The following is a 14,162-nucleotide window of genomic DNA, read 5'->3' on the forward strand; positions in this document are numbered from 1 at the left end:
AACTACGTCATACGCCGCTGAGCTGTTCCCTCACTCCTCCCCCTTATGCGCGCGCGCGCGCGCGCACACACACACACACACACACACACACACACACACACACACACACACACACACACACACACACACTACCCCCCCTCTTTTCAATAGTCTGTTGATTTTAGATAGCGTGCTCATGAATGTATAGTTATTAGTTTAGATATTAGTTGACTAGATCATTAGTATTTGAATGTAATAAACTCTGTTATATTTTAAAGAGCAGCTGTCTGTGATTACTTTGAGCATGTATTGTGATAATAGCTGTATATGTGGTCTGTGCTCGAACTTAAACCTTCACTTTCACTCTGAATGTGTAATAGTACTCGGACTATTGACATTGTGAGTGAACACTAATTATGAGACTTAGTTTATCGTTTGGTTATTGGTCCCTGTTCGCAGGGTGGTGCCCCGTTATTATTAATAATCATTAATAGTTGTTACTGACATTAATAATGCTATTGATGTCAATAATTTAGTTTCTTAGATGCTGATAACTCAAACACGCTCCTTTACATTCCCAACAGTGTTTCGTCTCTCCAGCTCTCTCTGACTTTAATTGTATCCATAATAAAAGTTATTGAGGGAAATATCAGATCATCAAAACACAAATCTTTCGAATAAATGTAGAAAGTTGTTTGTGGTCCTTTTGTTGTTCAGACTACAATGAACATATATTTAAACCAGATGGTAAATCAGAAACCTAATCAAATATAAACTAGAGTTTAATCTGCGATCCGTCTTCACTGTTTACATGTTGAACAAAATCGTATCAGTCCGATCGGCTGCAGCGTCCAATCACATGACTGATGAACAGTGAGGGGGTGTGTTGGCCGTTAAAAGACTTCCTGGAAGGCTGTTCTCGTGCGTCCTCGCTCATGGCTCCTCGGAGATCCCTCCTCCCTCCTTAATCCTCGCTGGTTCAGGTTTATAGTTAGGGCTGGCTCAGGTTTATAGTTAGGGCTGGCTCAGGTTTAGAGTTAGGGCTGACTCAGGTTTAGAGTTAGGGCTGACTCAGGTTTAGAGTTAGGGCTGACTCAGGTTTAGAGTTAGGGCTGGCTCAGGCTTGCCTTGGACCAGCCCCTAGATAAGCTGCTATAGACTGATACTGCTGGGGGACTTTGTATGATACACTAAGCTCCTCTCTCCTCTCCTCTCTCTCCTTCTGTATGAATTCATGTCCCATTAATGCACATTACTAACTTTGTCTTTTCCTCAGAGTCTTTGTGCTTTCTCTCCTCACAGGTTTCCATGGATCAGGGTAATACCTAGACCCTGGCCCACCGTGGTCCTGCTGACACCCACTGATACTACCATTATTATTAGTCACATTACTATTACCGATACTATTAATGCTTTTATTATCATTATTATTCTATTATATCCACTGCTGCTGTTATTATTAGTTGTCATCATTTTTCTATTATTCTGTTATTAGTGCTACTACTGCTGTTACTACTGTCATTATATGCATCACTTCTATCATATGGTCTTTATTATGTTGTTCATTCTGTACACATGACATCTATCACACTTCTGTCCATCCTGATAGGATAGAGGATCCTCCTCTGTTGCTCTCCCTGAGGTTTCTTCCTCTTTTCTCCCTGTTAGATATTTTTTGGGAGAGTTTTTCCTGTTCTGATGTGAGGGTCCCAGGACAGAGGATGTCGTATTTGTACATACTGTAAAGCCCTCTGAGGCACATTTGTGATATTGGGCTATACAAATAAATTTAATTGAAATTTAATTAAAAGCACCTTCAGTGCTGAATTGCTCCAGATGCTAATAGACCATGCATGCAGGACAAGTTGGCAATTATTTTTCTGTTTATGGACACTAAACTGGACTACACTGTAACACTTATCCCCGTTATAATATCTGCTGCCCAGTAGCTGTTCGTCCCTTGTGGCATTTTAAAGTGGCTGGTGGAAAATGTCTTGTGAAGTTGCCAGGAGCATCAGGAACAAAAGCTCTGACTGTGAACTGGAAGAGGGATCAGAGTCCCGGTCAGGGACATCAATAATTTCTGCAAATGCACAGGCAGGATGACAAATAGGAGATGAAAATGTGTCAGATAGATGACACAAAAGCATGCAGTGCTGTGACTGATGTAGCTACTTAAATCGTACGTGTTCATAATTAGGTGATTTATGGTGGTCGTTGCAGATTCACTGCCAGTCTCCTTCTACTTCCCGTCCATTCTGCTGCCTCGCCACCGCATTAGCATTATTTGACCATTTATCCACACGGCTCACACTCTCAACGACCATACTTTTAATAAGGCTTTTTATGGCTTTAGCTGGTACTTATATACATAAAAACCCCGAAGGAGCAGGCACCAAAGTGGAAATAATGAATAATAGTTTTAGTTAAAGGGTCAGAGTTAACAACTTCCTCTGATCTTAGAAGTCAAGACACTAACTAGAAAATACTGTCTAAAAATGTTATGGACAACCAAAAATGCATGAAGCTATAGGTATCATCCACGTCATGTATTATTCCTGGCTGGGACCGCTGCAGAGCGGGGGACCCTATGAACGACAAAGTCCCTGTGTGTGAGTGAGCGAGTGATTAAGTAGCACCATAGGTCGGTAGAGTTGGAGTTTCGACAGTTTCAGCTGGTAACGTCTTTGCCTCCATGAACAGTCATCTGATCCACTACGTTAATATATGCATGGTGGTTGTTGTTGCTGCATAATGCGTTTGTTGCTGATCCTGTAAAGGTTGACCCAGAAAGTCTCATTTGAAAAATGTAGGGGGAACTCTAAAAATAGCAATTTTCGGTCATTGTAGTTTTTTCCTGATTACATTTATATTTTCCTGTATATGCATATGTAATTATTTGTACTTGCATTCAAATAAAAGTGGAAATAGGAATAATAATCCTGTTTTTCTTTTTACGACATTGATAATTTTAGAAAGTGTTATTATGTGTGTTCCAATAATAATTTAAATAATCATGAACAATTAAAGGTAATATTGGTTTTGGGATTTATGAGTGGGGCATCAGTTCAAGGGACTGTGTATGTGGGGTGGTTGGGTGGGTAAACCTGTTTTGCATTAAAATCAGCTTAGCTATGTGATGTTGAAGAGTGACTTGCTGGAAAGGATGGGGGGGGGGGGGAGAATAATAGCAGGGTAGGATGCAAGTTATTTTTCAATGCAGATGTTGACAGGTATTGAACATTGCTCTGCTGATCTGGCTTTGATCACCTTGGCTAGATCTGCACTCACTGAAGTACAATGCTGCCAGGCAGCTCTTGTGAGTCTTTGTGGCTGGGGGAACATTACAAGGAGACTCTATTTCGTTTTTCCAAATCCATGTTGGAGAATAGGCTAACATGTGGGGGACAGCAAATGAGTGGTCAGAAATAACAGACATTGACAACAGAGCTAAGAATGGAGCTAACCACAGCAGCGCCGACGCCTCCATATAGGTGAACTTGGCGATTGCAAGGGAGGTGAAATGTGGGCCCAAATCTCGGAGTAACCAATAGCAGTAACTGCAGTCTCACTGGGTTACGCTTTCTGTAAGCACAATAAAGCTGAGGAATGTGTCTATCAAACTGTACCTGCAGCTACCTCCCGCCCCCAGCTCTCTCGAGCCAATGGTAGCCTGGCCCTTCTGACATCAGGTTGATTGTCATTGAGGAAAACCAAAACAAACACAACGTGAGGACAAATACATGTCTAAACGACTGAAATGATCTGAATCACAAAAGAGAAGACAGCTTAAAAGATCTATATCACTTGAAGTGTATGCTCTATTTAGAATATTACTGCCCTCTGAAGTAAAGATCAGCAGGGACGACAGGGGAGAAGTCTTTTTATAGCAGTTTTAAGCTGGTTTTTACTTGGTTAATTGGTTTACATAAAAAGTATGGGAAATTCCCACTGTGACTAAATTCATTGGATCTTTATAGAGGCTGGGGAGACTGCGTGGTACTACATAGATACTATTGTAGGCTGTACGTCAATGAACTGACCACTGTGAGGGAGCTGTGAGACAATATGGTGAAATAATGTATATATGGACATTTTCCTTCAGTCCTGGTGTTTTATAGTAATGCTTCTGAAAACAAATGTTTAACTTAGAACAGGGATCTCAAACTCTTGTATTACAATCACCTTTTACCTCTCTCAGTGGGGGATTTCATTTATTTCAAATACATACAGTGAAGCTGAGGAACTAGTCCTTCCCTCTCCTCTCCCGGTGCCTGTTGTACTCCTCTGAACTGCATCTTTCACAAAGTTATTTGAGATTGAGATGAGACAAAGGAAGTAATAAACAAAATCCTGATCCATGGTTTTCTTCTCTTGAAACTGTCCAGATCTCATAAAAGACCTTAGAAAGAGACGTTTTTGTTTTGAAGTTGCACGATTAGATGAAGCTTTCTAAATGTTAAATGTGAAACACAGAGTCAATAATTACACTGTGATTTTACATCCTTCTAGAAGATTAGTGGTCTGTCTGTCTGTAACCGTTCACTTGGCTGCCATATATACACTGCCATTCAAAAGTTTGGGGTCACTTAGAAATTCCCTTGTTTTTGAAAGAAAAGCATGTTTTGTCCATTAAAATAACATCATATTGATCAGAAATATTGTGTCGACATTGTTAGTGTTGTAAATGACTACTGTAGCTGTAAACAGCTGATGTTTAATGAAATATCTACTTAGGCCTACAGAGGCCCATTCTCAGCAGCCATTAGTCCCGTCTTCCAATGACAAGCTGTGTCTGCTGATGCAAGGTGATCATCTCAACAGAATAACCGATCATCAGAAAACCCTTAAAACTGTTGTGCTGATTAAAGAAGCAATACATCTGGCCTTCTTTGGACTAGTTGAGTATTTGGAGCATCAGCAGCTGTGGGTTCCATTACAGGCTCAAAATAGCCAGAAACAAAGAACCAATTTCCTCCTTCAACAGGACAATGACCCAAAGCACAGCTCCAAACTATGTGAGAACTATTTCGCAAAGAAGCAGTCAGCTAGTATTCTGTCTATCATGGAGCAGCACAGTCAGCGGATCTCAGCCCTGTTGAGTTGTTGTGGGAGCAGCTTGACCGTATGGGATGCAAGAAGTGCCCATCAAACCAATCTGACTTGTGGAAGGTGCTCCAGGACGCATGGGGAGAACTCTCTTGAATTGACAGCTAAAAAGCCACAGGTCTGCAGGGCTGTAATTGCTGCAAATGGAGGATTCTTTGATGAAAGTAGTATTTCAATTAAAAAATTATTTCTAACTTTGTCAATGACATTTATTCCTATTTAAACTCATTTTATGTATTTTAACGACATTTCTAAGTGACCCCAAACTTTTGAACGGCAGTGTATGTGAACAACACATCACTCCATATGTATATATATTTTACCCTTTTGATTAATCTCATCATTTATTTCATGATTTATATTTTACACTAAACTCTTTAGGGCTCCATATTTGTGTGCCAGAAAGTGTGAAATAAAAGATTTAGTTCAAAGAAAGGAGTGGTGTTATCACCATATACACCTGAACGCTGTGGGTAAACTCAAGTTGTAGCCTGTCTCCCCCCCATAAAAGCTCTCAGTCTATTTTTGTAGATTGCAGTTCACATTCATTAAAAAACCCATCAGCCATAGTGGCACATCTTTGGAATTGGTTACCATAGGAACGAGAAGCGGGAGACGGCTCTTACTTCCCACAGTCAGGTCTGACTTCATGGCAGATGACAGGTCAATCAGTTAGTGCAAAGTGAAGGCATTAGTATAAAAAGCAGGGTTATTACAGACTGCAGTGTCACACCACTGTTGGCCATGCGGGTTGCTAGTCCCAATATGATTAACCCACAACCATTGCTAGTGTTCTGTAAACTTTCTCAACAGCTGATATGTGTGTGGAGAACAGGACAGAAGAAGTGTGGGATGGTGTGTGAAGAGGCAGTGATGGTGGTGGTACCTGGCCCAGGATGCCCCCCAGCAGAGTCCACATGGCCTGGCCTTCACTCCGCAGCTCCCCGTTCACATTGAGCAACTCCTTCAGGGACTCGCAGAGCTGCAGGAGGGGAGAGGAGACAAGGTGAGGCCCCACACACTCACACACTCACATTCTATTAAGCATATGAAAACAGTGCATTAAATATGAAGTCAAACCGTATATCTTATGCTATGACATTTCATTTCAGTTATATAGCCTATTGTGACCTGGTGCATTTAGGGAAAGTGTTTGAAATGTTCCTTACCTTTAATAATAAAAACTGTTTACCAGAGTTTCCAGTCGACAACATCAGATATTCAGTAAAAATAAGCGACCAGTAGATCTTTGAGACTTGCACTATTGTCTGTTCTCAATGGATCAAAGCCACTGTACCAAACCATCATTTGTGTACTTTTACCCTTACACCCGTAACTATAATAAATGTCAGTGTGATTTTAAATAATGTTCTCTTTCATCTGGAAAACAATCAAAAGCCTATCTGATATTAAGCTACTCCGTAGTGCAATCAGCTGGCTCACAGCAACAGGGGTAGAACCATAGACTGTGTATAAGAAGGGGACGTAGTCATGGTGACGTCACCCATTGGTTTGTGGACTGATGTTTTGAATCCTCAAGTTCGTCAATTTCGCCGTCGTCATCTTGGATTGATCGTTTACAGCTCTGGTAGCAGCAGCGACCTGTCAATCACTGTGTAGCCCCGCCTGACTCTGAATGGACCATAATGTACTAAAAGAACATCATGCTGTATTGAAGAAGACTTGAAACTAGAGATTGAGACCACAAACTCATGTTTACAATGTTTACTGAGGTAATAAATCAAGAGAGAAGTAGAGTCATTTTCTCATAGACTTCTATACCACCAGAGGAGTCGCCCCCTGGTGGTTAGAAGAGAGAATGACATTTTTGAAACACTTCTGCATTGGCTTCACTTGGCAGAACCGCAGGTTGCCGCCTGGGTAGAAGAGTAGCCTTATACATGTTAGAATGTGCACAGTTGCACCATTTATGTTGCAGGTGAACCTTTAAACACATTCTGCAGTCAACGTAACAGTTTAATGAATATGATCTGCAAGAGTTGAGCCTTGTGTCACAAAGTCAACCTTGTACTGGGCTGTACTACTTCATATCAGTCAAAGCCAGACTTGTAATGACGTTCCTCCACTGGCATTCTCTCCAAGGCCACAGCCATGTAAGAGCAACTCAGGCAGTGCAATTAGCAACACACACTCCATTAATAACGCTTAACACGCACGGCAGACGACTGAACGCGACATTAACTCTTGTGACTGCTGCTGTGTTCCCTTCCTCATGTTGACAGATGGAGCGGCAGCCTCTTCAGAGGTCATATCTTTGAGGGGAGATGAGAGAACACAGCATACTGAGGCCATGTCTGATGTGGTGATACTTGCACATGCTAAGCTAAGCCTTGTCCATAAGAAACCGAGGTAAGATGGTCACCTACATAATATATAAGATGAAAGAATTACCAAATGCCGCTGGCAATTCACAAATTGATTGTTTTCTATTTGACACATTCTCTCACTTATTAATATTGCACTTTCAACTGAACACATAGAGCAGCACTGCTGATGCTGATGTATACGAATAATGCCAAAAAGCATTGACCTTCGATCAGGTTTTTGTTCGCCAACAATGAGCCTGACCACACCTCCTTTTAAGACCATAGATGGCCGCAAGTACATTTGGGTGCTGAGCGAGACACTGACAACTGCGTCGGTCTGAAACTGGCAATGCTGTGCGCCGCTTAATGCAGATACTATTGATGCAGGCAGGTGTGCAGTTAGTGACAGTGTGGGCTCCATGGCAGCTCCAACAGCTTGAAGAAGTCGCAGCAAGTGGGCGGGGCTTAGCAAAGAGTCAATTTGGTAGAGACATACGTGTTCCCCTCAGGGTGTCACATCTTTAACGATCCCATAAATAATCCTCCAGCACTATCATCAGGTCAACATTTTTAATTTAGCCAATACTATGTTGTATGTATGACCAAATACTGAATTTAGTACTAATTAGCAAATGTTAGCATGCTAACACACCAAGATGGTGATCTTAGCAAACAGTATACCTGCTAAACCTCAACATCAACACAAGAACTGCTGGCATGGCTGTAGATTCTTGCTGGAATTCTATTTTCTCCATGATTTTTTGCATTATACATCTCTTTTAATCAGATTTTACGTACGTTAAATATTATTCGTAAACAACCTATAAATAACCTAGTTTTAGTGCAATATTAAATGAGTTGGAGCACTCCATGCAGCAGAAATGACCATGGTGTGTTGCTCACCTTGTTGTACTCCACGTGCAGCTTTTCTTGCTCGCTCTCCAGCTTGTCTTTTAAGTTCTTCTGTTCAGAGATGTTGTCCTGGATCTGGATCATTCGCATGTTTCGCTCTGAATATCAATGGGACAAAAATCAATAGCACGATCACAATCTATATATACAGGAAACGCACATGAGAGAGTGTACTGATGGCAGATAGGCCCTCTGCTGCAGGCTAATGGAGTATGCTCTCAAGGTTACTGGCGTGGCATCTCACACATCTGGCATCACAATCATTTATTTGGGGAGAAAAAAAACGCTTTTTCACAGCATCAACAATCGGGATGGTTCGGGTGTTTTGAAGTGGGGTTGTATGAGGTTCTTATCCATCGTCAGTGTATTACCTACAGTAGACGGGACGCCCCCAATTTCGAGAAACACTAGTCCTGCCTGTTTATCCAAACTGGAGGTGTGCCGACCGCTGCCTATTGTCGGTAATACACTGACTATGTACAAGTACCTGACACAACCCCGTCTCAAAACACCCAAACTATCCCTTTAACCACCTTTTATATACAGTATGGAGATAAATACAAAACCCTTTCAGCTTTGATCAAATTTCAATCGTGACACCGGACTTCGTTTTGCACTTTAGATCTAAAAATAAGAGATTATAAAACGATTAGAAGTTTCTTACTTTGAATTGTTATTGATGCTCTAAATGCATATCCATAAATTCAAGTGCACGGAGCACGGGACAGCCATAAGAGGGACTGTCAGCGAGCTTACAGATAAGCATCACGTTTTAAGCTCTACCTCAGGCAGCTCTGAAGGAGAACGGAGGAGGAAAAGAAAATGATATCAGTGCTGCTAGTGTCGCTGCTGCTTTCTGAATACAGGCGATTCGACTGCTGCGCTTGCACACATCCCAATGTCGAAACAATATATCATGCAGCTCTCCTACAAAACCTGTCTCCAGAGTCATTGGTGAAGAAAGAATGGCAGGGAAATGGTTAAAGCTTCTCAAGTGACTCTAAAACAATAATTAGTAATAATAATAATTAGTATCAGTATTAGGATAATTAGTATCTGGAAATACTCCCCACTAGTGCTATTAGTCATTTTTTTATATTTCACTTTTAAAGTGTTATATTTCTACAATCTGAGAGGAAGAACACAACACCCTTGCAGTGACTGAAGCGGACTACGCATTTCCTCACCCAGGTAGTAGTTGACGAAGTCTGCTGTGAGGGCGGGCTGCTTGTGCTTCCTGCGTCCATCCAAGCTGGCGCTAGCATCGGACGTGTCCACGGGGAAAATGTCGGTGCTGATGCCCATCAGCTCAGCTTTCCTCATCAGCTTCCTGATGGCTGAGGCACTAGAGGTCAGGGGTCGCGGCAGCTTCTCCCGGGGTACCCACGCCTGAGGCCGAGTGTTCCTGGACAGCTCTGCTTTTGCCCTGTACTGCTGCAGGCGGGTAGTGATGCGAGCCTGCGGTAGGATACACACATCTTTACACACAACTGTATGAACCGCTAAACTCATATTCCAGCCCTAACCCTAACCATAATCCAGACCTAGTCTTCACCTCATCTTTTTCTCCTTGTTGAGTCATATGAGCATGTTTAAATAGAGGTACGCACACACATGCAGATGTTTAAAAGCTCTTCTGACATGTGGCTGCTGCGGCTTACATGAATGAATGAACATTACCTGGGCTTCCGGAGTGAGCTGTTTCTCTCTCTCCTGCAGAGAGACTTTGCAGTACGACTGTAAGGCCAGATAATTCTTCCTTTTCCACTTCCTGTCAAAGCGGTCAGCGTGCTGTTTGCAGTACGCAAAAAACGGATCGGCAATATCCTGAGGAAGCAGAAACACACGCATGCATTAACAGTCGTAATAATAGGTAAAGAATGGGAACTCTATCGTTTACAGCTTTTACTACACTGACATTTTAAAACCCAGTCCCCTTCATTCCTCACACACAAAGAAGAGCAGAAGCAGTTTTTCTCGCTGCTGGCCTTCTGGAACCATTTAAACCGAACTAGTTGCCGTGGATGACATCAGCATGTTGATAGAAGCCTTTTAGTGCGATTGAATGGATTAAGTGGTTTGCAGTCGGCACTTTTCTGGATGCTTATTGTGCAGAAATAGACGATGTCTGGTGCTTACATGAACTGCTCAGCAAAATGGACCATGAGTGTTAAAACCCCAGTTCTTGTTGAAATACTTTATTAAAACTAGAATTACCGGCTCAGTTTACGTCTGTCCAAAATATCATCACGTCATCAACTTATCCTATTAGACATCTGTGTGAAATTGTCATAATTAGCATACGAATCATTGAGTTATGGTTAAAAATGTGTTTTGTGAGGTCACAGTGAGCTTTGACCTCCAGATTCGAATCACTTCCTCCTTCGTTTGAAGTAGATATTTGTGCCCGATGTATTGAAACTCCCTCAAGGCGTTTCTTAGGTATCCTGTTCATGAGAGTGGTACGGACAGACGGACAGAAGTATGGACAGACAACCCCCAATATATACTCTCTATATGTATTCTCTATATATAGATAGTAGTGATTATCAATGAAACTGTTGGAACTCAAAATGCTTCTGTTAGCTTTTTCTTGTTTGCAGCTAATATCCATGAATCAATATCACAACTGATCAACTCACACTTTAGGGCTGAACAGAATGTCATCTCTTTACGTTAAAAGCTTCTATTCAGGTTATATAAACTGTTTTTTGGCCACAGTGAAAATGTTTTTGAAAGGCTAAACGCCAACAAACATGGATTGAGGCAGAATCTTTTGTTAGATAAAAACAAAAACAAAAAGAAATGATTCTCTGGAGTTATTGGATATGTTTAGATCACACAAGCAGAAAACAATCCTATGCATCCACGACTGGAATCTAATTCTACAAATAGTATAATACTAATAACATCAGTGTAGCCAGATCTTGATCTGTGCAGAAATACCAGGTTTCACTGTCTGTGTGAGGCAAATAATAACTTTGCTTTGTTGATCATACAAGGAAAAATAACATCTTTCTGGTGTTGTGAACCTGAAAGTCAAATGTAAATTATAAATATGGTAATTAAAGTACCTAACTTTGACCTTCCCGTGTGATGAGGACACAGATTAGCTGAGGGACAAGACTCACAGGGCTGGTCTTTACATGTGTTTGGTGTTTTTTACCTACATCATAAGACCATAACTCTTTGAATATTGCTTCAATCTGGTTTGTCATTTAAACAGTTGCCTAGAGCATGTTATCTGAAATGTAGAATTAGTTTCACCTCCTCTGCTGCGGCCTCAGACAGGAGCCCCTCCCTCTGTGCACAGGTAACATGGAAATAGGAACGACACATTCCTGCATCACAGCTGATGCACACACCGGTCCGGGCGAAGCGGGCGTCCTCACAGAAACTGCACTCCTGAATGCAACAGAATACAACAGGGAGACGTCAAGTTGTAGCTGCAACGAACACTGGTTTCTTTTAGCCCATCACCACATATGTTGCTTTAATGTTACTACTTTTATCTATTGGCCTTTTGCACAGAAGACATTTTGACTTGACAGGTGTAAATAATGAAATCAATGATGGCTGAATTCCATTTTAGCTGCTTTTGATTTCACTTCAACTGTATTTGACACTTGAAATGCAACCAACTATCTCCAGCACTTCCACTTCAACTGACATTTCAAGGGCAAAATGACACATTTTCACATTTTCACTGCTTAGAGATAAACTGACATTTCAATTGCTTTCATCTTTTACTCTTCACCTGACAGTTCAACTTCATCTCATTCTTCAAGCAAGAGTTCAACTGCGTTTAGTGATTTGAAGTGTTTTTAGCACTTTCGCTTCACCCAAGTATGGAGGCCAATTTCTGTCAATGTGATAAAAACCTGTAAGTCATTATAATGATACTTTCTGAGAATAATGACTCAGTCTCTCAGAAGAATGACCTAGTCTCTCAGAAGAATGACTTGGTATCTCAGAAGAATGACTTGGTATCTCAGAAGAATGACTTAGTATCTCAGAAGAATGACTTGGTATCTCAGAAGAATGACTTAGTATCTCAAATAAACTAGTAACTTTGATATACATTCATGATACACTGATCAAATAGAATATAGAAAAAGTGGCCCCTGCAGGATGTGAAACATGTGACATGAACATGAATTTATAATCCCACCTGCATAAATGTGTAAAAAGAGTACTTGCCTTGGCCCCGTATTTTGAGTAATTCATCTCAGTGAGCGTCACTGGTCGTAGTTTATCGATGTCTCCAAATGCTACACCGGGAACGTAAAGTGCACAGACCACATGCACCCATCTAAGAATGAAGAGGAAGAAAACCAAGTGGGTTGATGAACTGGTTTGTTCAAGATCAAGAGAACAAAAACTACAACACATTAGCATGAAAACCTTGCCTTGCCCGAGTTTGAAAAAGGTGACATTTAAAATGTATTGATTTCCGGTCAGTGATTTCAAGCAACGCCATCAAATTGATCAAAGTCTATGGCTGTGGTTATTTTTGCATTTAGAGGATTACTGCAGACAATAACAAACTTCACATCATGAAAATGGCTGCAGTGAGTTGCTCAGACACTTCAAAAAGAAATGGATTCATAGATTTATGTAGCCCCAGACTCTAGCTGTGGTTTGGTGTGACACAATTTCAAATGCGGACTTTAGGGAAGAGAATCCGAAGTCCAATATAAAGATATCCATCTCTAGCAAGCAACCGCTTCACAGTTTAATTTGCTGTGTTTTTCATGCTCTAGTGAAGTAGTAAATTCGGGTGCAGCCTAGCTGAGGAGCACTATCAGTGATAACGTGGCTGAAGTCTCCACGCTTCACATAACACACTCTTTTCTCTCACTCCTTTTCATTCTCTATCTCTTCTCTTCCCTCCATCCTCTTCTCTCATTCCTCTGCCAGTTCTCTCTCTCGCCTCCTTAATCCAACTTCCCTTTTTCTCCGATGCTGAATATACTGTATGTACAATTTAGATTGTACACATACTGCCTTCAGCATTTCAACCAGCGGAGGTCATTGGGCATTATTTGTTTCTGAACATGTTCCACTCGCTGCCTCTCGTAAATGGCAGCTGACCACCGGGTCAATGTGATATTGTATCCCACCTCCCAGCGTCCGTCTCTTTGAAGATGCCGTCCTGGTTGGGGCACAGCTCACAGCTCGGAGTCACTCCGTTCTTGCAGGCGTCACAGAACCAAGGCTCTGTTGAGTTCTCTGAGGCAGAGCTCATGATCGAGTCGCTCTCGCCGTCCACGCCGTAACATCCTGGAATCAGAAAAGGATGGCCGGTATGGCATTATCGATTATATTGCTGTTGCATTCACCAAGAAGCAGAGGAAATACAGACCTATGAGCTGACTGTTCATTGGAAAAGTGGTGTTCATTTGTGAAGTTTATCAAAAACATTTGTTTGCCACAGAGATTATTTTCTGCAATAATCCAAAGGAAAAATCCCACTGGCTTTTTGTTGAGGAAACCAGTGCGATGCTAACTTCATTAGGTTGGCCGACAAACATACTTTGTTCCTGAGGCGCTCTATTCTGATAACATCACTATGACATCATAAGGGTTATTTTCTTAGACTGGATAGAGCTCCTTCAGAACGGAAGACATTAAACAACTGTTTTCACTGGATGAGTAGACCAGTTTATATATTAAAGAGTAACTCCTCACCTGTTTTTTAAGCTACAAATTAAATTAACACATCAAAGTACACAAATTTGTAAAAAAAAATTGCCCTTTTCATGGTTGAAAATGGCTCAAAAGATATATATAGATATATATATCTATATATATATATATATATAGATATATATA

General features: G+C 41.2%; 1 protein-coding gene across 5 annotated transcripts in view; it reads right to left on the reverse strand.

The window, feature by feature from the left end:
- Positions 1–14,162, reverse strand: part of phf14 (PHD finger protein 14) — a 128,275-nt gene that overhangs the window by 69,257 nt on the left and 44,856 nt on the right. For all 5 annotated transcript variants that reach the window (XM_031875820.1, XM_031875818.1, XM_031875817.1 and 2 more), the window contains 7 exons: positions 13,451–13,610; positions 12,528–12,639; positions 11,595–11,732; positions 10,008–10,154; positions 9,515–9,785; positions 8,319–8,425; positions 5,975–6,070 (listed from right to left, as the gene is read on the reverse strand). In XM_031875820.1, the coding sequence (XP_031731680.1) occupies positions 5,975–6,070; positions 8,319–8,425; positions 9,515–9,785; positions 10,008–10,154; positions 11,595–11,732; positions 12,528–12,639; positions 13,451–13,610 (1,031 nt within the window). The remainder of the gene's footprint in view (positions 1–5,974; positions 6,071–8,318; positions 8,426–9,514; positions 9,786–10,007; positions 10,155–11,594; positions 11,733–12,527; positions 12,640–13,450; positions 13,611–14,162) is intronic.

This window comes from Anarrhichthys ocellatus, unplaced genomic scaffold (assembly GCF_004355925.1).
Source record: "Anarrhichthys ocellatus isolate YVR2014 unplaced genomic scaffold, GSC_Weel_1.0 scaffold96, whole genome shotgun sequence".
Taxonomy (NCBI): Eukaryota; Metazoa; Chordata; class Actinopteri; order Perciformes; family Anarhichadidae; genus Anarrhichthys; species Anarrhichthys ocellatus.